This window comes from Lontra canadensis, unplaced genomic scaffold, assembly GCF_010015895.1.
Source record: "Lontra canadensis isolate GAN:19392208 unplaced genomic scaffold, GSC_riverotter_1.0 scaffold14, whole genome shotgun sequence".
NCBI classification, from domain to species: Eukaryota; Metazoa; Chordata; class Mammalia; order Carnivora; family Mustelidae; genus Lontra; species Lontra canadensis.
The window spans coordinates 11,197,041-11,224,579 of NW_022631008.1; the positions used below are offsets into that span (position 1 = coordinate 11,197,041).

At 33.4% G+C, this 27,539-nt stretch overlaps 1 protein-coding gene across 5 annotated transcripts in view; it reads right to left on the bottom strand.

The window, feature by feature from the left end:
* Positions 1-27,539, bottom strand: part of EPHA7 (EPH receptor A7) — a 166,977-nt gene that overhangs the window by 84,024 nt on the left and 55,414 nt on the right. For all 5 annotated transcript variants that reach the window (XM_032858146.1, XM_032858145.1, XM_032858144.1 and 2 more), the window contains exons 4-5: positions 21,918-22,073; positions 20,725-21,060 (exon numbers count right to left, since the gene is read on the bottom strand). In XM_032858146.1, coding sequence (XP_032714037.1) covers positions 20,725-21,060; positions 21,918-22,073 — 492 coding nt within the window. The remainder of the gene's footprint in view (positions 1-20,724; positions 21,061-21,917; positions 22,074-27,539) is intronic.

Consider the following 27,539-nt stretch of genomic DNA (forward strand, 5'->3'; position numbering starts at 1 on the left):
AAATATTTTAAGTTTTCAAAACAAGTAAAAAATATTCAGAATATTTTGAATTTCAAATTTTCAAATAAACTAATATGATCAACAACATGATCTGGCAAAGATTTAAGCAATTAAATTGTGCAAAGTTAATTTAAATGTGAAAAATGCTGTTCAAATTATTAAAATAACAGAAATTAATTTTATATTTCTAGCAATAATTCTCTAACCTGAATATACAATACCTACAATTTGAAATACTTTCCAATTACTAAAGAGCAAATTTAACCTATAATGTTAGAAAAAATGTCCAAAGGAGCATGTTAGATGTTATCATGGCTGCTACTCTGGAAATCTTTATCCTTGTGTGTTTTTCCTTGCATTATAACTAGGATATATTATGAATCAAATCCACAGATACCAAGGTTAAAAGTGTGATGCAAATCCATTTAATTCCCTGATAACCATGAATATATTCGCATGTTTCACTTTTACACTTAATCCAAAAGTAGCATAGATTGTGATATGTCGACCATATTTAGAAATTTTCCAGTATGAGTATGCATCACATGTTTATTAGAATTGACATTTTCTCCAGAATTAGGACAACACAGCTATAAAAATCAAGAGCAGAGATAGTATAGCGTAGGGAATAAGAGGATTGGCCAAAGGGACTGTCTGACGTCACTGGTCATCTCACCCAGCCACTTTACAGCCTTATCACCTTGGGCCATTTGTTAACTTCCTCCCACTTTCGAGATAATAACATATTCTTCATGAAATTGTTGAGCATTTGATACCTAAAGAGTCAATAAAGTGTTAACAGGTAGGGCTGAATCCTTAAATATCTTTTATGTAACTTCAGTCTTGGTTTTTCTGCTTCCAAATAGTATGGGGGCAGGGAACTCAAGAAATATTATAAAAATTCTCTCCACTTCTGTTCTTAGAATTAGAATGAAATGGGACTTTTCATCCAGTGTAAAGCATAATCATCTACATATGTGTTATATTATCTGTCTAGGGTTGTAATATAAGCTTTTTGCCCTGACCAAACCTGGGACATGAATTCTATTTAAAATTTTACAACTTCATTGGTATTTACATTATAATTCCAAAGGATTAGTTAAAGTTCTGGGTGTCATTAGAGACATAAGGAATTACTTTAAAAAAAAAAAAAAAAAAAGCAGTGAAATAATTATATTTTTAAAAAGCACCTGTGTTTTGTGAGTAAGACCACCAGAAAAGATTTAGAGCAGTAAGAAAAAAGAAAGAGACAAGAGGGAAAAACCTATTGGACCCTAAATTAACCTGTAATATGGTAACCCTGCAGTAATCAACTTCAGTTTTGTTTTTGATTTTTAAATCCCATGCTATCTATACCAATTAAAATGGAGACCTGGAAACAATTTATAGTTCTGAATTCTCCTAACAACAATTTCTTACTAGCATATGAACAACCATAAATTGCATCATTTTCCTTTGCATTTGGTGAAAACTTAGAGAGAAATGACTTAGCAATATAATAATGAAAAAAGGATTATTAAGATTCAAATCATTCCTGGGAAACTCCCTTATTTATCTCTCTTGATATTCTATAGAAACAATGAGCTAGAGATCCAAGGACTTAGGATATGAGAGATGGATAATGCATCTTTTTCTCCGTAACCTGGGAAAGAGGTACAAATATTAGTATCCTTGTTACCCAATATAAATTGGATGATATTTAATTATAATTTCTAACTTCTATAAAGCACATGTAAAGTAGTGTCATAAAAGGGAAAAAAGTTAAATAGTTCACGCAGTGTGTTGAGTACCAAAGACTTTGGAGCCTTTCAATTACTATGGCTTTTTAATATAAAAGAGAAAAATAATATAAAATATTGCATAAGTTTATCTATGGCATGGTTGTTAATTTTGAAGATTGCCCAGACGGAAATTCTTTATACTCTCTTCAATGGGTTTAGCACCAGTAAACCAAGCAAGTGCATGGTGTACATGAAAGTTTCAGATTCTATTCACATGCCATATGTTACAAACTGCTTTGATATAGTGTGCCCATCGCTTTGAAAGCCTAGTGGGCAGTCACATGTACCACTGTACAAAGCCTTTTAAACAGCTTGTAAGAGCAGAGGGAGACAGCTCTTCCCCAACACCAACTCCAATAGCAGCTACTGAGCAGGCAGCCAAGGTAACCTCTTGCTTCCAATGTCATCTTTCTTCCAATATAACAATTTCACCATACATTGGAAGAATGTTTAAAGTGATATAAGTTGGATACCCTTCATAAAACACTGTAGAAGAGAAAGAAAACACAAAGAAGTTTGTATGGCCAACCTGTTCCTTTGTTTGGCATCTATGGGGATGGGGGTTGGGAATGGTCAGAAAAGAGGCATGAGTGAAATACAAACGAGTAATTAAAAGTGATTGATGGTGTTGTTTTAGGGTATTTGGCAAAGGCACATTCACTGCAGTGAGAATCTTTACAGAAAGTACCTTAAACAACAGAAGAGTGTATTAGTGCTTTGTTTTCAAATCCACAATTCAAAACCTCACTTTTCTCCCATGGGAGACTGACCCAGAACACTAGAGAAAGATCCTCAAGGATAAGGTTGCTCAATAATGTCAAAGATTACCAGTGATCAAAAGCAAGGTTCCAGTGACCGCACACCATTTCCAAAAGGTCAGAATCACAAGATCTTGTGGTAAGTGACTGTATTTACAGACTGGTTGAGTAAGACTTTAACAAAAGACTCCATTTTTATTCTTTGGAATACAAATTAGAAATGAGACCTACTTTTCTGTGGGAAGTTCTTTCACAAATTCTACCCTTAGAAAAAGCTACTCTTACAAATATAAAATCTGTTTGGTCATAGTGGTTCTTTTTATTTAGGAGAATTCTAAGTATGTGAGGGAAAAAAAATCTGTTTCCAAAGGGCCTCAAACAACTACTTTTTAAAAACACTCATTCTGATTTGTATAAATGTTTTTGGTGGAAATTGAAAGATTTATCTTAAAGAAAGCTAGCAGGAAAAGAAAAAATTCCAGTTTTTTTCTATATCAAACAGTATAGCATCTCAGACAAGTCTGTTGTTATTCTCATTACTGATCTCAAACCTGTAGCTTTCAAGTTAGATGTACCTCCGAAAGAGAAGTAAATATCACAGGATGTAAAAATCTGCAGCAACCTGGAGGCAAAGAAATGAATTCTTAGGTAACAACCTGTTCTTTGTTCACCATTTTGTGAACACTGGAATAGTGGTTTCCTATTGTTTCATGGTTTTTCCTGTACCTGGCTTCTTACCACCAAAACAAATGGGAGGGCAAGAAAGGCTGGAAGGAGAGAAAAATAGAGATGCGGGGGTGAGGGAAGGAGCGAGGAAGTTAAAAGAAAGGAAGAAAGGGAGCAGGGAGGAAAGGAAAAAAGAAAGGAGAGAAGAGAGGACAAGTAAAACCACATAAAGGTCTAGGACAAGAAGTCCAAGAATACTGTCATGTTTCCAAAACTGCCCATCAACAGTCCCCAGGTGTAGAAATGTAAAAAGCAAAGAAAACAACTTTCTGAGGCAAAGGTTGGTCTGGAAACTGCCGCCATGTATCATTTCACCCCAAATGGGAACACATGTGCAAAATTATGTTCTTCTCCGTCCTTGCCATTTTTTTAAATCTATTTTACATCTTTTGGTTTCCCAATTTTTGCTCCCCAACCCCAAGAGTTTGAAGTAATCTAAGCAGGGTGTGTGTATAAGAATGTGTATTCAAGGGCTCAATTTCTATCCAAGAGAAAGAAGCAGTGGAAAAGTAGAAACCGATCAAATATATTAAATGAGAGAACAATTTTCAGGTACTTAGTAAGCTCTTACTGAGTTATGAAAGGGTGATCTTATACCACATCTGAAACACTGATATTCAACTTTCTTTCAAAATTAGTATTTCAAAAAATCATATTTCTCCTGTTCCCTGTCTGCCAAAAGTGGGCTTATGTTTCAAATGTAGATGTTTCCAACATTTAAAATTTCCTAAGTTTGTATATCTGAATATTAAATCGTAATTTAAAAAGTCATTTAGGGATGCCTGGGTGGCTCAGCTGATTAAGCTTCTGACCTTGGCTCAAGTTATGATCCAGTCCCCTATCAGGCTCCTTACTCTGCGGGGGCCTGCTTCTCCCTCTGCCTGCAGTTGCCCCTGCTTGTGCATGCTCTTTCTCAGCTCTTTCTCTCTCTCCCTATCTGTGACAAATAAATAAATAAAACCTTAAAAAGTCATTTAAATTTTTTCTTCTTATGTAATAAAGATGGATAGCAAGAATACCTTTTAAAATGTAATTAAAAATTTTTGGTCTTTAGAATTTTTTCAAATTGTTTAAATTTTTTAAAAAGGTAAATTAATTAATTAAATAAAAAATAAATCCAGTGTTCTGAGTCTAACTTGTCTAATATAATTCTGAAGCCTATTCTTTTATACATGCATTAATTATATAAAAAAGGATTTTATTTTGACAGAGGTAAATAATCTGCTCAGCTCAGTCTATGAATTGACTAAGTAGCTTAAGCAGTGCCTACTTTTGGCAAGTCAATACACGGAAAAAGATCCACATCTAAAAATATATAGGAGAAAAGCAAAATAACTCAAATGGAATGTTTCTGGTTAACAAGCCATTTGACCTTATTGGCTCACTATATGATACTACACAAATAGTTTTTTTTTTTTTTAAGCCTCAATTCCTTGATCTGAAAACCTTAAGTTAATTATATTTATTAAAAAATAAATACATAAATTACATTTGTTATATTCACAATTCAAATGACATTACAGCAAAAATTAAGAATTACTGAAAATATAAACTCTTATGATTCAGAAGTGCCAAAGAGAAACTAAATGTAGAAATAGCTATTAAAACGCCATAAACTGTTTGGCTATTAATATCTAAAGGGAAATATATCTAACTACTTAAGAGATAAAACATACCTAATTATTAGAGGCAGTGTATGTCAGTAGTATAGTCACAAATGAAAGAATTCCTTTAAATATGAATTTATATTCATACAAAATAAATATACATTCTGAATATGCATATGTATGTGTGTGTGTGTGTGTGCATACACACTTTACTGAGGTATTCAAAATAGCGAACCATTCAGTAATGAATATCCTGGCCAATTTAAATTATGAGTTAAGCTATACTATAGCTTAAAGGCAATTATTATGAACATACCTATCAAATATTTTTAAAGTATTTTATCTTCATTTGAGAAATATTATGGATGGTAAAATATTTCTGTATATTCTTGTAATTAAGCCACTATGAAAAAAATTAATAGTAGATTCATTCTTGTATGACAAGAGAAACTCATCCTTGGATAAAGAAATATGCAATTTTTACAAAGTAATGCACATGTTTCAGGAATCCATTTTTAATATGTACTACATTAAAACGAGTTTATTTGTATAAAAACAAAGGGTCAAATTAAAGTTACATTAAGAGATTTTTCTAAAGATAAAGTTAGATTTTATTTGTGTAGAGTTTGGTTTAATGGTGAAATACTTGTAAATTCAATCATAATCTATAGCCCTATAAAAATACAAGGCAGGAATTTGTAAGTGAGGTGAGAGAGGTACAGATTTATAGTTTTAACTGTATAGAGGTGATAGCAGAAGCTGGAGGAGTACTCATCCTTTCCCCCAGTAGTATCAGTACAAATTTTCCAAAATTATTTTCTGTTTACTATGTAAACATTATGACCTATTCAGTCTACTAAAGATTGGACACCTTCTCTTCTGTTAATCAGACAATATATGGATTAAAATATTGTCAGATATTTAGATCACTTTCAAACAGACAGTTAATCTATTTACACTTTTTTTCAACTGGATTTTCAAGGAGCTCCCAGAGTTTTTTAAAAATGTCTTCAGAGAAGAGAAGTAAAACACCTTATACATAATAAACATCTTCTCCAATGATTATAAAACACTTTATGCATTTATGCACTAGGTTATTAAACAAGACTATAACAAAAAGGCAAATTATATACTTCAGGATTATTGCATTTGTATGTGTATAAACTAAGTTGGTAAGATCATTGAACTTTGGCATTAGTTGGTATAAGAATCAAGGAATGAGAATCATAAAAATCAAGAGATAGGTAAAACATAAAAGGCAAGTTGTCTATTAAAGCAGAATAAGGAAAACTCTGGAAAATGGAGTGTATGACTGAATATAAAGCAGGATAATTATAATTCTAATTTTGATCTAGCCATCTTTTAACCCAAATATTCACCTAAATTCACACAAACAAATCCTGAGGTCAAGGAACATGCTTAGGTTTAGGTGGTAACTGTGGTAAATTTGTATCAACAGATTGATACAGATGTTAGCTACAGTTAACAATTTAACACATACATCCCACAAACAAAATGACATGCAGATTGGCTACACCTAGAAATGAAACCTTTCATGATTACAATTATCTATAGATTTCATTGAACATGGAAGTGTAGTTGTGATGTCAAATATAATTTAATTACAATATCTAAGAAAAAAAACTTCTGAGACACAGTTCCAGGATTTGGAAGGCCCTCGATCTTTTTCAGGGTCTGCCTGGTTAAAAAGGCCCAAGACCCATTCAAGCACACATAATTCAGGAGGCCTGCCTGCCAGCAATAAAGGCCGAAATTGGATACTTGGTGAGATTAATTACCTAGATAGGGCTTGATAATGCAAGTCAAATGGGAATGTAATTAAAGTGCACCTTCCATGAAAATTATTCATTGCTGATGGATCAGGTGACAGATAAATCAAAAGGCATTTTAAAAAAAGACTACAGGTTAACTTGAAGCAGGTCTTTCCTCTTTATGAAACTCTGTAATTGCAGGTGTGGAATTCACTCTTGCTGTCCTATCCTCATCAAGATACCATGAGACAAAAAAAAGGAGATTGTAATGTAACCTGTTAGAAACAGAAGCCAATAGAATAACCATTAGGATCACAGTTACAAACAAAAGGTCACTTAGACTGGAACCAGTTGGCTGGCAGCTTTCAGAAGAGAATATCACTCTATGTTCATACTATAATGGGGATTGCAACCATAAAAGAACAAGTGATGAATTAATAAGTTGACTAGTCCCCAGGGCGCAATCCTTATAGATGAAAGTCATGCTGGGGTAATCAAACAGAGTTATAAATTAGATAAATCGAATGCCATAAGAAGTATTTTACATCATCATTATTAAATAAAGTCTTCCTGGATGTGTTGTTAATTCTTTACTGTCAATACATTTATTTACAGTCTTAGAACAATAAAAAAACAGTGTTTTATAACAACGGCAGGGTAATTTCAGTTACCCAGAGGGACACTAAATCTAATTTCTACCTTGAGTTCTTTTAGATGTGTTTATTATACACCTAAGAGAAGATAGATGAAACAAAATGTCCAATTAAATGACAGTTATTGGAAAATGTGGCTTTATAAGTTACTCATTTTCTTGCTCTAAGTAATGAATATATCTTGCTTTTATTGACCTGTATAAAGAAAACACGTAGCAGTTTTCTTTTCTGTAAGAATAAACTTATTGCTGAATGGAATACTATGTCATCTAGTAGACAGCATATGAAATTCACAAAAGAGGACAATCCCTGTTAGAAAAAACATAATAGCATAAAACTTGAAAAATCTTTGTTCTATGGAAGTCTTTAATAACAATATAGATACTGACTTATTACTACACGTCTTTGAAAAATTCCCACTTCGTATTTTATTTAAACTTGAAAAAAGACAAAATTTGGGTTGAAATTCCCAATAATCCATTCATTCCAATATCACATAAAAATCCTTCAAATTAAAAGACAATCAAAATAATAAAAACTGATCTTGCACTATTACCTATAGGCAATTAGGAGGCTCATTGCAAATACTCAAACTTTATAATAAAGTAGTATTACCAAAATTGTTTTCAATAAAAATAAACTTTACATAGCAGCTCTTTCCACATGGTCAAAACTCAGAAGTAAGAAAATTCATAAGCAAATACACAATAAGATTTTAGGTATGTAAATTTGACACACAGAGTCTGCTTATGTTTGAAGTGCTATAGGTAAATGTATAAAAAATACATCTGTCAAAGAACTGTTTATAGTTCTCCATTCCTAAAGGTTACTGATTAAATTTGAAAATATACATGGCAAACACCCAAGATATTTTATCAGAAGACACTGCTTTTTATGTTCCCTGCAGGTTCCACTAAGTAACTTAATCCTAAGCAAACTATAAAGTAAACTGTTCATGATTTGTCAGATTGGCTGATGCTTGTCCAGAAAAATGGTCTGAAAAAAGAGTCACCAGGACACTATAATTAAAATCCATTCATCCATTTCATCCCTGTATTGAAGAAAATAATGAAACATCAAAGTAGTCAGGCAGCAATCTAAAGAAGGTCGGTTAGTATCTTTTCAAACATAACACCAGCATTTAATGCAGCAGGTACACCAGAAGTAACTTACAAATCATATTACTATCCAAGGTTGTCTGAAATAGCTTTATGGCTTTCTCGTCTTCATTTATGTCATTTTCAAAGATAAAGGAAATGTGGTTAAAAATAAAAGGTAAAGTATTAGTATTAACATACTGACTGAAGATAGCAAGAATAAAGTTTCAAAATTTTAGGTGGGTCTCCAACTTTTCCATAGGTAAGTACATGATGGGGGTATATTTTAAAATGTCTGGCAGAAAGAAAAGAAACTAGGAAGAGAAAGAAATGTGAAAACAGAAACATAACATAAAATGTAACTATAAATAGAACCACTTATCTATTATATATTAACAGACATAGTCTTTATGAGATCAGTGCAGTCACTTGATTTTATAACAATATTTCAAATTAAGAATGACAATAAAGATATTAGAGGAGACAGTGTTATAAATGCATAGTTTATCTTTATGGAATTAACATCTTTCCTTTTATGACCTCTACTGAGATTACCAGGTTCTCAACAATAAAATTTATGTGAGGCTAAATTTGGGTTCTTAGTGATGTCAGAGATGTGCGAAAATAGGATGAGATGTCAAAACAAGGAGAAAACAAGGTTATGATAATGTATTAGAAAAGAACAAAGGCAGTAATTTTTTTCCAAACAAAATTCCGACTCATAATCTATCTTAGAGCTTTTACCAGTCTGATAAATGTTGTATGAAATCAGCATAAAAAGTAATCTATTACAATTCAATTCAGCCAACATTGTGCACTTACACCACATATGCCATAGTGTTACGCTTTGTTTTCAACCATGACAAATATGATTATGACATTTTTTGCTCCAACTTGTCTATCAAAACTGTTTCTCATGGCTCAAAACTGTCAAATCCATTGGACTTTCTTCTCTCTTCATTCTATTGACCTCTTGTGACATTTCATCCTGTGATTAACTGACTTGGAAAATATCCCTTCCTTTGGTTACTATGATAGCCCACCTATCCAACTGGACTGGGTACTCTTTTTTGGTCTTCTTCATTTTGTTTTTATATTCAGCCAGCTCTTGTTGGTATGCTCAAAACTCCTCTCTCAAACTTTTAACTTATAGCTCTACCTCCTCTTATCTTGCAAAAGGCCATTCATTAACTTGTCATCTATAGGTTCATGATACCCAAATCTGCAACATTTAGGCTCCTCTACCATTTTAATGCCTGTTCTCCTAGGAATATATATGTGTTCATAAAACATATGAGGTTAAAAAGTACACATAGTTAAAACTGTCTATATACAAGCCTATACACATAAATATAACACACTCCAGGTGATGTCACAGGAGGTAAATTTGTTATGTTTAAGGGTATTAGTAACATTTGAATAAACTGTATAATAATGATACGGCTTAGCCAGTGTCTCTGCATTTTATTACCATATATGATTGCCATTATGAATGCTATGCTCAGACAATGTCCCGCATCTTTCTATATGCTAAAGTTAATGATTAAATATTATTAAAAATTGGGACACTAATTATCTGATGTCAACACATCATGGATAATTAAGTACTGTGTGTTCTTAAGCTATGATAATTGTTTTTCACAGATCTTTTTTAGTGCCTGTGACTTAAACAAGTCAAACAGCTACAGGACTACAAGTACATCTCTGTCCCTACTTTGTCAGAGGACGTACATCATCTCCTCTGCCTTTTCCCTGATTAATTTTGTTCAGTTGCAGCAATTATCTCTCCCTATGTGACAGACCTCTTTGTTAATGAAATCCAAGAAATTTGGATAATTTTTCTTAGTTTTTACTTCTTAACTGATCCTTGTTTCTTGCTTACCATAGTATAAAGGAAATGAACTCATAAAGCAGCTGGAATTGACACAAGTACCAACAGGCTTCTGCAGTGGTAATTGACACATCTGAAAGGCAAGACCTCAATAGTGTCCTTTCCTTTACCCTATTACTTAGATCATTTGGTTAAAACTGTTAATGATCCTCCTGGATCAATGTCTTTTGCTTGTAGCTCTAATTTACTGCATTGGATGATTAGTACAGATGTTTTTGTGGATGGCTCTGCATCATTCCACCAAATTGCTTGTCTGAATCAAATTTGCTTCAATTCATCACCAATGAAGCAAGGAATAAAATAATCAACATCTACTTTCTCTTAACACTGGTACCAAAAATAGAACAACGAGATGCTTGTAAATTTAAGAACTATTTTTTACCTTTTTCAAAGCGATGTCCCTTAGCTTATCCAAGGGCTCAAAATGATATGTGCGGTTGGGTGTAGCAGCATGTAGGAAATGGAACTGAGAGGAACCAAAATATGTACTTCAAATTTATGAGCCTGAGTTTTTTTTTTTTAATTGAGGTATAATTGACATACAACATTATATTAGTTTATCATCAAATTTTTACCATCATCATCATAATCACCCTCCTCCTCATCACCCATTCACATTATGTGTAGTTATCTACATATGAATAATGTATGAAATTACCATCCACTGACTTTTCATTCTCTGAAATGCATCTTATTGATTTCTTGCTCTTAAGTGATTTTTTTTTTTTCTGAAACTGTGTTTATCTTCATGATACTATTCCTTTAATAATACTTCAGGGAAATAATTGTGATAGTTTGCTCTGTAAGAACTAAGCAAACAACCCAGAGATCAAACAAAACCTTTCTGTACTATGGAACAGGAGCACCTAGGAAATCAGGTAACCAGTTTTGGTCAACTAACAATTCAGCAGAAATCACTTCCTGGTTCAATTCATATTGACAATCTTTTACAAATGTGTTAATTTATATTCTTAGCATAGTAATCCTCCTATATACATATATTTTGCTCTTTCATTATTTATAATTGTGTAATACTTCCAGAAAAAGAGACTGAATTCAATATATATTGACCTGGGTTTGTAATCTGAAAAATTCTTGCATATTTTATTTAAGTCTCTGGTGTTAACTTGCTTTTTGCCTTATTTCTTGCTAAAATTGAAGAATAGGTGGTCTTATTAGTCACATTTCTGTTAAAACAGATTTTCTATATCTCACTTGACCAAACTTCTTGACTTCAAAAGTAAAGTAGCTATTTCTTTTTAAGTAATACTCTAGTGCATACATTTTCAATTCACTACAGTCACCACTCAATAAAATTAACAGCAACAAAATGAAGGACCTCCTATTAAGGGCAAGACATATAATAAGAATTACTTTACATAATTCCACCATTATCTACTATTCCAGGACAATGATCCTAATGGGCAGTCATATATTTTGTTGAAGAGCCTATTTAGAGGAAGCTTAAATTTAACAAGTTACAAATTCAAATCTCCAAAATACAGTTATAAAAACTTTTTCACTAGAAAATCCTAAAACAGCATTCATTTCTTAATCATGTTGAAATTGCTAGTTTAAAATTGCCAAGAATTTGACAAACTTGCTCAAGCTTGAAAATTCAGAGACAAGCTACATAACTTACTTTATATAGAACGTTCTGCTAACATCAAAGTAGCACCTTCTATAATTTATGAGATAATAAATTGGCTCTGTTTAAAAAAAAAACTGTCTTGGGAGTCAAAAGCAAAATATTACTATTGGTCTTTCTGGCACTTACCAATGCATTGCACTAAATAAGTTTAGTACCTTTTTGAGGGGGAGAATCATAGAAATGCTTAAAATTCCTTCAACTCCTACCACTTTGCACCCACAAAAGTGTCTATGCCTGTCCTATGCATAGGAAAAATACTTTCTTTCAACATAATAGGATGGAATTTAATTATCTCAGGGATGGATATATGTATTAGCCCATTCAGAAAGCTATAACACCACAGACTGGATGCCGTAAAAGGAAACCAAACCAAACCAAACCAAACCAAAAACAGAAATTTCGTATCTCATAATTCTGGAGGCTAGAGGGCCCAGATCAAGATCCAGCAGGATTCACATTTTGATGAGACCTCTCCTCCTGGCTTGCAGATGGCCACCTTCTCTCTCCTCACATGGTCTTTTCTTAGTGAATGTACATGGAGAGAGAGCAAGCTCTCTGGTGTCTCTTTTTGTAAGGACACTAAGCCTCTCAGGATCAGGGCCCCAACCACATGATCTCATTTACCCTTAATTACCTCCCTATAGGGGTGTCTGGGTGGCTCAGTGGGTTAAGCCTCTGCCTTCGGCTTAGGTCATGACCTAAGGGTCCTGGGATCAAGCCCCACATTGGGCTCTCTGCTCAGCGGGGAGCCTGCTTTCCCCCTCTCTTTCTAAGCCTGCCTCTCTGTCTACTTGTGATCTCTCTCTCTCTGTGTCAAATAAATAAATAAAATGTTTTTTGAAAAAAAGGAATTTTAATTTCCTCCCTATAGTCCCTGTCCTCAAATACAGTCACACTGGGGGTCAGGGTTTCAATGTATGAATTTAGAGGAGGACACAATTCAATCCATAGCAATGTTATAACTGAGTTATTACAAAAATTAACTCTTTCTTCTAAGCTCTTTAAATACAATTATTCACAAAATAGCAAAGTTGAGATCAAAGACCTTAATATTAAGATATATTAAATTGAAAATATGAAAGGTTACTTAAAACACCTTCTCCTAGGGTTCTTTCAAATGTTCAGAGTCCTTCCATTCAAAAGTGTGCAGATCAACTTGTTAATAACCTCAACCTAACTTCAGCATAAGCAAAACTGGAAAACATGGAGGTCGCATGAAGGTGAAGATGTGGGGTTGAGAACACAGGTTGCTTAGGGACATTTCTTTAAATGTATTTCAATTGAGAGAATTCATAGAATAGCTATGTGATATAGTCTTAACAAGTCACAAAAGGAAAATATAAAATAAGTTATGAAAATTATATATACATATATTTTAAGCTGGGTGTGGAGTCCAACAGTGGGCTCAAACTCACAAGCCAGAGATCAAACCTGAGCTGAGATCAAGAGGCAGATGCCCAACCAACTGAGCCACCCAGGTGTCCCTCTATTCAATGTTATATTAAAAGAAAACAAAATAATTTTATTTTCAGCAGATTTTCAAAATCTTAAATATCAAGTTATGGTGAAAACTCACTTTAAGATTCCAAATATATCTACAGTTTTGAGACCAAATAACAAAATGTTTATACTTAAAATCATTTTCTTATATATTTATTGCATAATATAAATAAAATTACATTGAATTCTAATTAAACTAATCCCTTATATTAATCTTGATAATCTTAGAAAGTCTCTTTTCATATTACAATATACAAAGAATTTATGTATTTAATATAAAAAAATTACTAATAAGCATGTACCCTGGCCCCAGCTGGTTACAGAGGCTAGAGAATAAGACCAAAGAGGTCACACTGTTTGCTTACGCTGTGAAGTCTAATGGGAAAAACAGATATTTCACAGATAATATGTCACCAGTGTTATAAGAAAATCCACAAGATATTTACTGTAACACCATATCACAGAAAGATGTAATTTTCTACCAAATTTCCATGGTAAGTTTGGGATGTGAAGATACTGTGTAGACATCCGGGTCTTTACATGTGAAGTGGTCAGCACATACTAAGTACTCAGTAAGTCCTAATTGTCAGTATCAATGCCAACACGGTGGCCAATTTCATTAAAATAGTATCCAAAAAATCTTCCTTTACATATATGTTTTAATTACTAATAGCCACTAAAGGAAAACTGGTAATGTATCTACATGTTTATTTTTAAATAATGGTGTCACAAATACTTAAACTTTAAAGAATTAGATTTCACTAAGATAGTCTAAGACTCTTACTTGCTAAACAAAACTATATGTATACATTTCTAAAATATCATGCCCTAAGGCATGAATTAGCATGACTGTATCCTGTTCTGCCTTTCAGATACATCAGGCTTTTAAAATAACTAGAAACATGACAGAAATGTGTGTTTTGAATGGCTTACTGTTAAAGGAATTTTACCCAGTTGATTTTTCTGCTGTAGCATACATGTGTGTTTATGCACGTATGTTTTAATAAAACTAATACTGTTTCTGCAAAATGTTTTTTTGCTGGAAGTAGGTGGAGGATTTTTTTTCACATTTATCTTATTTCACTTTATGGAAATTGCTGGGTTTCCTATTAATCAATATAATCAGTAAATGCTCTCAAACAAGAAAATATATTTTCTTAACATCATGTTCCCTTAAAATATAAATCAAGCTTATAAATTCCAAAGAAATATCAAAATTTATAAGCTTAAATAGGAATAATGTATTTTAGTTACAGGACACATAACTTGATGGCCTACCATTTTAAATCATTGAGAAGAGATGATCTGAGTTAATTTATGAGAAAAATAGTCACAGTTGAGTCACACTAATAAATGCGAGTGAAGATATTTCTGACTAATACAGGAAATGACTTTTGTTACTATTTCCTTTTTGTATAAATTTGCTTATGTATAATGTTTTATCATATAACTCAATGGTTATATTTCCTTGGGAACATTATAAACATTACAAATCTAGATAAAAAGAACAGCGAAGCAAATGTTAATTTGGACAGAGAAATAAGGTCTAGACATTGGAAAACATAAGAGAAATTAGTCAAATTAAGATATGCAGGGGTACTTTTGAGGTTTATCATAAAAGGGCAATAAAATCATAGCCAAGAGGCAAATGCTACAGTAAACAACATTCTGTCCAAGAGATTTTATTTGTTATTAATATCCTGCAGAAATAACTCTTCTTGGTAGTTCCCTTTTTCATTGAAGAGGAATTTATCACCAGACCATTGAATCAATCAGCAAATTCCCATGTAAAGGACGGTAGAGTGAAAAGCTTAAAAGACAGCAGTCCATGATAAGATTACGTAACACTGAATAATTGTAGGTAAGCGTGTATTTTACTGCAATAATCTGGGATGCTGTGATGGACTGCCCACATTCTCCTCAGTGAAGGACTAAAGAATTTATTTGCCCAGCTGCCAAGATGGCTGCTCAAAAAGCAGACCTCTGTGCCCTGCCCCACTTCAGAATTTCCTTGTCTAAAAAATGACACCTTGCTTCTTCCTAGACTCTTTCCCGCAGCCAAGTCTGGACAACACAGAGGTATGAAAGCCTGACACTCTTTCTTCAGCTCTGGGCAATATGGAGGTCTCTTACAGGTAGAGAGTTCCCCATGGAGTTGGCTAAGGATTCCAAGAAGACTGCACCAGAGCTCAGCTTCCCCTTTGCTCCAGTCTTGCCCCCTTCCTTTCTCTTCCTGTGACACTGATCCCAAGTGCATATCCTAATACCCATCTAAATGTCTGAAGAGCTCAACTTGGGAAATCATGTCTTCTTTCAAGTGGTTATAGTTTTCATCTTTAATTCCTACCCAATGCTTTCTAGAGCATTCTAACAATTATCAATCCCATTAAAATTATAGTATCTGTACACGTTTTACTCAACTATAAATTACTTCAAATTCCAATCAATAATGCAATGCACAATGTATAGTTTGCATTGTATTAAAATTTCCCATTTTACTATGGGCATTAAGAGGGCTCTTAGAGGTCTTCTGTCCAAAACCTCTTCTTTACTTAGGAGGGCTACATGAATTCAAATAAGTTAAAGTATTCAATTTTGACACTCTTTTTCTTTTTTAAGATTTTACTTATTTATTTGACAGAGTGAGAGAAAGGCACAAGCAGACAGAGCAGCAAGCGAGGGGAGAGGGAGAAGCAAGCTCTCCACCGAGAAGAGAGCCCTACATGGGGATCGATCCCAGGACTCTAGGGCTGTGACCTGAGCCGAAGGCATTCCCCCAACCCACTGAACCACTCACGTACCCCTTTACACTCTTTTTGTGTTCATTTTACATTTGAAAAATACCGAGAACATAGTAAGTGTTCAGTAACTACTCACTCTATTATTTCTACTATTATAATTGTTATAGTACTATAACACACTCTTCTAATAAATGTAACTGGTATTAAGCTAAAAGCTCAATTTCTATAATATGAGGAGTCAAGTAGCATAATACCATTTCAGAAGAAAATTTAAGCTCAAAGAGCTGAAATAACTTATCTAAAATTAAGTAATTATGTCATCGAATATCAAATCCTTTGCCTTTTCCATTCATGTCTCAGTGTTTCCACTCATGTAAAATCATTTAACTTTTCCTGTGTATGACTAGTTTCCTCATTGGAATTAATTGCACAACATTCATTGTTCAGCTTGCATATAGAAAGAACTGTGTTACACGGGAAAGGTACAGATGAACATAACATAATCACTCACCTGAAGAATAATTGCTGAGTCCTTTAAATTTCTTTGGGGGTAAGACCACATATTTTGATTTTGTATGCTTTAAAAATGGACTGAATTTTTTGAGAGATCCCACAGTGAACAGAGGTATTGTAAAAAGAGACAATAATTTTAGGGTAACCTGTTTTTATGAACTTTCATACTTCTGCAGATCATTTTTGTGTTAATTCACTTAATCTGGAGAAGGAATGTAGTAGCACTTACAATGTCTTAATGAGTGAGGTCCTCTTGAGGGTGTACAATATGATTCGCTTGTTCTCCTGGCGAAATCAAATCCATTCTAATGTTTGACACTGACTGGTATCTTTTCTGTGAGGACCTCCTTTTTCCCACAGATAGAATGGATCATTCCTTCTTGGGGTTTCTGTATTTTGTTCCTAATAGTCTACAACGTGCATCACCTTATATTAAGTGCTCTGTCATATTAGATGTGTAAATAAATATAACTGCTACAGTATGGGCTCTTCATTAGGGTAGGTACAAACTTTTACCTTCCTTGAGGAAAGGAACATTGTCTTCAACAGTGTTTGATACACACTACTCAGTACAGTTGGCTGGGTTAATATTATAATTGTTATATATTAAATTGTTATAATTGTTAATATATAAATTGTTATTAATAGCATTTAAATAGTCAACTTTTAAGAACACTTATGTGATTCTTAAGATCATTTTTGTTCAAGATAACCTTCCAATGTAAAGGAAAGTTAGGATCATAATGTCATAAATTAAATGCATGTGCTTTCCTCCTCACTTATATGTTTTTAAAATACCTCTGACATACATATGTTTGACAGGTGTGACCTCACCCTTAATAGGTCAAATCATTCCTAACAAAATAAAACAACAATGAAAAGTGTGTGTGTGTATATATATATCTCAGCCAGTTTATGTAGATCATATGTTCTTGATAAATAAATACAAAAATTATTGAAATATGAATATCACATATTATTCTCTGTACACTTTTCATCTTAAAGATGATTATTGGTTTAAAGAAGAATCTCAGTGTTAAGATAACTTGTGACTAGATAACGGTCATATTTTGCACAGGCAAAACAAAATTAAACTCCTCCCCCTTCTAAGATTATAAAACTAATTGCCAATTCCAAGTCCCCATTAATTTATCCCCCCCACACAGTGGGAAAGATTAAGATTTTACTGTGTTTTGCCTTGACAGGTTCACAACTAGTTATATAAAGGGAGGATTAATTCAGCATTCATTTTGCTACTCACTACAGTAATATTTTTATGACACTAAAGAGTTTTTAAGTTTTTTCCAATATCTATCATCCAACATTTTATCTCCATTTTAGTCATGTATAACTACAGTGATCTAGTGAAAAGCACATAGCTCCTAACCAGCAGGGGAGGGGCTGGAGCATGGTCCTTTAACACAAAAACGTTATGCCTACCCCGAACAAAGCATAAGGGGTAGTCAGTGTACTTCCATTTCCACAAGCACTGATGGGGAAGGGGTGTTGTGTTCCAAATGCAAAGCTAACAGAAAAGATACAAAGTGTGTACACTACTTTTCAAACACTGGCTGATTATTTTCCATCTTCACTCTATTCTTATCCAGACACATGGCAGATTCTCCTAATATATCTCTTTATAGTAGGCATTGATAGATTGCTGATGAGGGGAATAACTGACCAGAGATCCAGATTTCAACTCATCATTGAAATGACTGTAGCATAAACTAGATGGGAGGTGATGCTGTTTAGTTAATAGAGAAGGAGAATTTCAAGGACCACTGCAGGTTTCCATAGATAGTAATGAACACAGGCAAAATTTCAAAGCATTCCTCCTTTAGAAAGAACAAAAATACAGGTGGCGGGAAGCGGCGGGAAGTGGGTATACAAATTCAATAGAATAGTCAGTTATATATTCTAAATTTCCTCCGTTAAATAAAATAAAGGAAAACTTCTGCCCCACATTGGGGCTCCCTGATCAGCAGGGAGTCTGTTTCTCCCTCTGCCTCTCTGCACCATCCCACACCCACCGCTGTTCTCCCTTGAACTTGCACCCGTGTTCTCTCTCAAATAAATAAACAAAATCTTAAATTAAAAAAAAAAGAAAACTTCTACAAACTTCTTTAATTACCACAGTTTGCTGTCTTATTTAGGTGCATTTCTTTCTGAAAGTAAAAACAAAAATCTAACTCTAAATTCATGGGGTTTTAGCATTTGAGATGCAATAGATACTAAGCAGTTCTGAATCAGTATTTTAGTATAAAAATATAAACATTGTTTCTTAACTTGCTTATATTTATTCTTCTTAAAAATTTTAAAATCTTTATTGAGGTATAATTTACATGCCAAATTTACTCATTTTAAGTGTATAATTCAATATTTTCTTTATTATAGGAGCCAAAACAAAACAAAACAAACAAACAAACAAACAAAAACAGATCCCTAAAGCAGTCTGTTTGGTGAACTCTATTTGTGGCATGAGTTCCACAACTTTGGGTCATATTTAAAAATAAATACAAATGTCCCTTCCATACTTGATTATCAGCAGGGATAAAAGAACAATGCTAGCTCAGTAGACCTAAGAGTTTCTACTAATGGTTCTAAAGACAGCGATAGTGTCACAATCATGATCCTAAAATGTTTTGAACTCACTCACTGTAAAGTTAATGGTGACAAATTTCAATATAAAGCAACACAAGCAAATAAATCTGACCAAATGATTTGAAGAGGGTCAGGGCAAATACAAGGAATCAAACCAAATAAGTTCAACTAGTTATTTCTTTTGTCCAATTTTTGAAAATTTAACATTTTCTAGGTTGTTTTTCCTCCAGACTTCTGCTTTTACACAAGAGATCTGATCTGCAATCGTCTTTTAAATAAACATCAAAATGAAACCTTTAGAATAAGAACCCACTAATCTGTTCAAAAAGGTAAGCATGAGACCAAATGCATGGATTCCATTCTGCAGATAAAATTTAATAGGTAACATTTTGTTAAAATTCAAATGGAAGTGAAGAATAGATTAATCTGTGTCCAGAAATTTGGGATAATACTGGTTTCTGACAGGCAACCAAAGATCAAGAAGACTTTATTATAAGCTTATTATGATGCTCACACAACTCAGTACTCCAGTGTAGGTCCTATTTTATTAATGATGATGACATGGCTCTTGGCTACATCTACTACATAGCATCTTCTTTCAGCAGCAAGACGTTGAGAAAGCCCTCAATTTCTGAAACTTCTTTCAGTAATAAGATTTTTCTGAAGATCTAGACTGTCTCCAATTTCTGAAACTTCCTTTCCAATTTGTATTTTCCAAAACATACCACAACAAAGAATGACTGAGCAGGGCACCTCACATGGCAAGAAAAATGTAAATGAAAACTGCTTTGAGGCTAAGTTACAAGTTCACAGTCGTCATGGCTATTATTGCCTAATTCTATTTCTTTTGAAATCCTCATGAGACCTCCCAAGTATGTGCTCTAATATTATGAACAGTAATGGGATCACAAATCTACTACTGATGAACTTAAAATTCCCTCATGCAAATTTTAACGCCAACCTGACATTTATTATGAATATCCCATTCATATGTGGTAAAATATTGGCTAACAGGAAGTGAGACAGGGCGTTCAACTCTTTCAACATTCTTAATTATCATGTACATTTTGATCATAAGCACATACCACACAAAAAAGTAAAACTGCAAGAACCAGCCTACATCTCATTTTGTCCAGAATTTTCACTCCCTTCCTCAAGATCTTTCCGCAGACCTGCTTGTCGTAGAACAGTCTTAACTGCCTTACAATTTATCCCTTCTTATTTCTCCTGCCAGATCTCTGGAGATGTTAATGAGTCTAGCAATGGTTTAATAGGCAACAGGAGAAATAACAAAGAAAAGTTAAAGGTGTGAATAATCAACAGGCTAGAATAATCGAGTTCTGTGTAGCCAAGTTAACTAAATATCCAAGCAAGACACCTCACTTATGTAGTCGCATTATTCACTTAGTGAAGACAAACACAAAAAAACATACCTGCTTGACCAGTGGTGATGCTGACAGCCGCAAAGAGCCTCTGGGATCGGCTTAAATCAGAAACTCCATTTACAGCTTCCACTTCAAAAGTATAGTTGGCATGGGCTAGCAGGTCCATGACAGTGACATAGTTGTCCTCTAATCCAGTCTGCTGCGGCATGTATCCAATGTTACTCCCACAGGGAACACATTCTCCCTGCTCCCAACTGCACCGCTTACACAATATTCTGTAGGTTACATCATTTCTTCCCCCGTTGTCTGCAGGAGGACTCCATTCCAAACTCACTGTGGTTTGGTTGATGTTGAAAATGAGGTTCTGTGGTGCAGATGGAGGCCCTGTGGAAACCAACAATAAACAAACAAATAAACAAAAATAGAAAAAAAACAAACCCAAGACATGAATGAAAGGATCAGCATGGGCCATTAAGCTAGTGGCTCAATTACCATACAGAAAACTAGTTGAAATGCTTTCTTTTACATAAACATTTCATTACCTTTCCTAGAGAAGCTGCATAAAAGCCTCCTTGAATTCACTTGGCAAGAGGCTTTATTTATTTTCCATTTAATATGTCAAAATGAAAACAGGATAACAACTGTCTTTGTACTTTTGCCACAGTCTTTAGCTATTTTTCTTCCAAGCAATTAAAAAGAACACTTAATGCACCTAAAAAAAACAGTTGTGCAGTTGTTTAAAAATAGTCTCCCTTTTAACCATATAACAGAGAATACATCTATTCATTCTTAATGTGCTCAAGAATGATTTACAGCAAGTCTGGGATTGGCTTAGGATTTGAGTTGCTCCAACATTCATTAACTGAAGCACCAAGATGTGAGATTTGCTCTATTTAGTGATGGAATTTTAATTTGGAAACCATGACTTTTTAATCACATTTCACATCTAAGTAAGACTAAAATAATTCTTACATTTATTTATGATTCTTATTGGATGCATGTGAAAAATACCATTAAGATGCATCTAGATTTTGCAGGTGTGAAAGTCTCACTAAAGATGACATAAGATATATCTATTTTCTATTATTATTTAGGCTTATCAGTACATGAAAAAATGTAAACATTTACTAATAACAAAGAAGGCACTCACAAATCTGAAGCCTATCTCAACAGTGTCACAATAATATAAACGAGTGGAAGGCTTCTGAAAGTCCTTCCCTACTTTACTAATATGAACTTACTTGTGCAGGCAACATACGGCGGATCAGATGGAGCCCTGTAATACCCATCCTCACATTCACATCTTGAGGAACCTTCTTTATCAGAAAAACTGTGAGTTGGACAACGAGAGCACTGAAGATCTTGAGAAGAAGATTTGTAGAACCCACGGCCACAGGCTGGGTATGCAAAAGAAAGTGAAAATAGAAACATGAGAGCGATTGATATTTTTAATTTCAGTAATATTTAGCAAAGAATAAAATAGGAAATTTAATTTCTGAAAAACAAGCTCTCTATGGTAAAATTTTGTTCCCATGTACATCAATAACCCAGTTTTATTAATACTGCATTTTAAAGTGAAATAATAAAAACCAAATGATATAGCAACCTTGCACCTATAATTGGCATCAGTTAAAAATCTAGAGCCCAAAACTGAATAGAAACATAATTTAATTGGACAGAAATATAGGATATTTAATTCAGATGAGTTCATTTTCAATATAATTTACTTATTTGTTGATACAAATTAACATACTTCAAAGTTATGTTTTCTTAATATAATGTGGCAGTAAATTGACTTTATGTGTTTACTTGGTTCATTTTGAAAAATACTAAAATAGTTTTAATTACCTGATTAGAAATAGCAATGATAAAAAATTTCATCGGAAAATGGTAGAAATGTATATTCTCCCAAATTTTCAGAAAACGTCAAGATATAATTTCAAACAATTTTAAGTTATAAAGCAGGCTGCATTCCATTAAGTGAACTTTCTTGTTACTAAAAATAACAAAATCCTATGAAAAGGAAAAATCTATTCCACCAGAAATAAGGAGAAAGCCTTCAACTGTAAACAGATGACGACTGTTTCTCCTCTGTAAAGAGAGGTTAACAATAGTCACACTAACACAGCAACTGCTCTCAGGAATGAATAGACATGTACAAAGAATGTCTCTATCACCTTCTAGTAAGGCTGCTTTACTCATTTACATCCTATTTTCTATTAATTCCAAGCAGTCTTGAACAATGTTTTATCATTGATCATTTTATATATTTATCTTTAATTAAAATTAAACAAATTAAATTTTCATTATTTCAACAAAATTTTATTAATTAATGGTTTTGTACATTGAATATATTAAATAAGTTTAATTTACCCTTCACTTTATCAAATGAATATATGCTTAGGTTTTAGTGACTTCAAATTTAATAGAAATTAATCATTATCTATAAGGAAAGATTAGTGAATGTTTAACATAAATTCAATTATGACTTAACTTATTATATTCACATTTATGTAATGTCCTCAACTTGGGCATCACTCAGGAACTTAATTGCATTTTCATTTTCAGGTGGGATAAACAATTCTATCGTATCAAGATGGTATACTGAGTCTTTCTCTACTTTTGTCCACATGCTCAATATTTAATACATAATATGATCAATTGAGAGTTCAAAATCATCTTTTGAGCTTCAAGAAATAACGCTATTTCACACAAATGAGACAAGTGTTTTAGATACTTAAAAACTTAAAGGCGTGTTATATTGCAAAAGGTAATTGATAGATATGTAAACAGAACTACAACCATCTCCTGGTAAATATATGATCCACTACTATCCTCAGAAGCCAGTCTGACTTTATGGCTACTGCAATTCATAGAAGAGGAAGCTTTCACAAACATCTTAGGAAAAGAAGCTTAATGCAACTTCACATGTAGCAAATACTACAAATCTAAGGCACAGAGAAAATGAGATTGATTGCAAAATAGTATAACAAAAATATAACACTTTAAAATGTTTCTAAAGATACGATCTTGCCACATAAAAATGGTTAACTAGTAAAATAAAGGATTTGGCATGGGTTTCTTAGGATAGAAATTCCTCTAAGTATTCACTGTACCTTGCTTTATGTATTGTCTATAATTAAGTGATCACATATGATATCCATAAGATAGAGAAGATCATGTTTTACTCACAACCTGCACCTTGATAACATTAAGGACCAGAGAATTTAAAAAGAAAAAGAAAGAGCCAGTTAGAAGAGATATGTGCTGACCATCTTTAATGACCCGTGTGTGTTAGTTTTTACAAGGAGTGGAGGCTAGGGAGCAGGGAAATGGGAAGCACAATGGTAACATAATTTACCATCTACTAGGGAAAGCTTCCAGAATTAGCAGGCAGCACACTACCTAGTGGAATCCCGCAGAATCCTCATTCTCCCGTTGCAAATAAAAGCTTCTAATAAAGGTGTATTCTTATTTTTCTTACAAATAAGGAGGGACATTTCTTGCTCAACTTGCATGGTTTGTAGAATATATATGGTTCCTAATATGGAGAGATTTAAAATCCTTATCACTCAACTTTCAAAGTTACATTAAATTCTGTTACCACTTTAACAGATGGGAAAGCATATTTGAAGCAAAAGTAACCTGAGTTCTTCAAATAATTGTTTGTCTAGGTTAAAACTGGATTTAGAACACAGGACTGCTGATACTCAACCATATGCGATCCACCAGCCTTGACTGCTCAATGAGCCAAAGTCTGGCACTTATTCACTGGGTCTCCAGGGCTCTAGTAACCCTAAAAATTAATTTTTGATGGGTCCTTGTTGTCTTTCATTATACCCTTTTGCTAATTTAAAGCTATTATTTTAATTTAGAAAACTCTGAAATAATAGCCTAGCACACCTCATAGAAGAGATACTAAATAGGTATTCTCAATTGCACTGTGAATTTTGGCATCGAAGATGCCTGCAAAATTGTGGCCTACATGCATGGGTATCATTAAATAGATAATGATAGAGGCAGTACCGGAAAAATGTGGTCATCAAAGTCTTAACATTTTTTCTTTGAAGTAATATTCTGTTTCAGTTCAGTTAATATTGAAAATAATAAGTTGTGACAAGACAGTTTTCACCTAATCTCTAGGAAGACTATTAATTTAGAGTTATTAAAAATAAGTACAAAATCTTTGGAGCAATGGTGTTAAGAGCAAAGCCAAGAACATGCAAAGGCATAAGCTGTATCTCTTAGGATAATAGTTAGCAACTGGGTGGTAAAAAAGTTTGGGGAGGAAGTAACAGATGCTCTTAAAATTACAATTTTAGATGAGATATCTATACAAAATAGCTTGAGTAAAATACTCAGTGCAGGAAACTGGGGGGAAGTGGCACCCCACAATCAGCCACATAGGGAAGAATGAGGGGACCCCTGCAATGGCTCCCGAAAAGGCTATGTGGAAATCAAGGCAGTCTCTCCTCTCTACAAATGTAGCTGGCTTTCTAAAAATTACTAGTACAAAAGTTTTTAGAGGTAAATGTCTTCTGAAACCTCAAGGATACATTCCCTTTATACACAACTATGAAGTATGCAAGAATAACTTTCTAGAAATTGTCCAAATGTGGCTCTGAAACTTTTCTTTCTTCGCTTTGTTTCTCAATTTGTTCAATAGCATTTGAACTCTCAAGGTAAACTTTAATTCATATAGTATGAGTGCTACGACACAGTTAGTTACAATAAGAAACATACAATTTTAATTTCTTGCCTCTTGATGTTTTTGTTTTTTTTAATTGAAGATTATTTTAAGGTAATGTTCACTAGACTGATGAAGACTGGGAATATGCATAAAATTTGTGTCCCATATTTAATTATTTTTGTAAAAATAATCTTTCACCTATTATTTGAGTAATAGTATTTTTTCAGTGTTACCATGAAGGCCAGGATTGGTTCTTTCGATTTTTTTTTTTTTTTCAGTCCTTTGGGGCCCTAATGAATAAAATAATATAAGTTCATTACCCCAGAGCTGAGAACCATAATCTTGTCAGATTTCATACACCAAGCAAGTTTTCACTTAGTTCATTCTAATGAAAAGCCATCAAAGAAAAAGGGAATCTAGGAAGCACGTGAAACTTGTTTACCATGCACTAAAAATACAGTGCAATACATCCACTAAATTATGGTACAATATACTATACTACAAGCCCTGTTATATTATTTACTGTGATGAAATAAATATAATTTATTATGCTCAATTTCAACTATATTTCAATAAGAATAGCGCCCCTATGTAACTACATTTATTCAAATAATGTTTGAGATTTCAATTCTTTTAAAAAAGAACACAAAAAGCAATAGGGTTTCCCATTTATAAAAGAATTACTTACAAGTAATAATACTGCAACAAATTCTGAACATGAGGACATTTAAATACATGAGAGTTGTTACTAAAGACTTGTATTCTGATTTCTCAGCTAAACTCTCCTCACAATCAGATTCCATACTTGTGTTCAACAGATGTCAAGTGTTTAAGCAACAGGGGGTGAGGACTTTGAGCATATACTTGCGTGATGCACACAGTCTGTGGAACAATCAGCGTACTGGTAGAACAAATCTGTGCTCAACACAGATGAACAATTCTAAAGGTCATCCTAGAAGCTGTAGACAAATTTCTGGGTAGATTAAGCAATTAGGTGAAATGGGATATCTCTTCCTTCTGAATGAGTACGCAGATACTCAGACTCTCTGGTTCTTTAGGTTTATGACCTTTAAGGGTAACCTTGTGTGTGTGGGGTGGATAGATGACCTATTGGTTATATTTCTAAAGACCCTTTCCCACAAACTGGTTATCCCAGAAAATTCACATACTTCTAGAGTTATTCTCTAGAAGAAGATTCTTCTGGTCCTTAATGGACTCTTTGGAAATCTTAAGCTCCACTTCCAATCTCAGACACAACTGACATCATCTGGGACTTTCAAGCACTGATGATCTATATCTTGGTCAACCTTCCTCCATGACTGCACATTAGGGATGCTTTGAAAAAACCCTAATGACTTGGCCTTATCAAAATAATTGAATCATTACTAGGGTCTGGACTTTTCTGTATTTTAAAAGCTTTCCATGTTTGGAACCATCTTCCAGCAAGTCCCAGGATGCTCCAACTATCAAAATTTTCTCCAACTATCAAAATTTCTAAAGAATGCATGACAAGATATCTTCACCATAAAATTGATGAGGGAGGAAAAAATGAGATATTATTAAGAAATCTAATAAAACAGAATTTTAGGAAAAATAAAATGAAGAATGAAAATTCATTAATAAGCCAATCAAAAATAGGCATAGAATGTGAATAGACAGTTCTATATGGAAGACATACAACAGCCAATGAACACACATAAAAATGATCAATATGATTTGCCAGCAGAGAAATGAAAATCAAAACCATAACGAGATACTACCTATACCCAGTAGGATGGTTATAAGGAAAAAAAAAAAAAAAAAGGTTAGATAAAACAAGTGTTAGCAAGAACATGGAAGAACATACCCTGCTGTTAGGGATGTAAAATTGTACAGCCACTTTAAACAAAAACTGGCAATTTCCAAAGAAGTTAAAAATACTTAGTTACCAGCTTAGCCACCAATTCCACTCCTAGGTATATACCCAAGAGAAATAAAAATGTGTATCGACACAAAAACTTACACCTAAATGTTCTCATTTATTCATAATAGCCAAAAAAGGAGAAAACCAGATGTGCGTCAACTAATGAATAAACACAATAGAATATTATTCAGTAATCAAACATGGATGGATGAACCTTGAAAACATGAGGCTATGTGAAAGAATCCAATCAGAAAAACATTTCCCTTATAT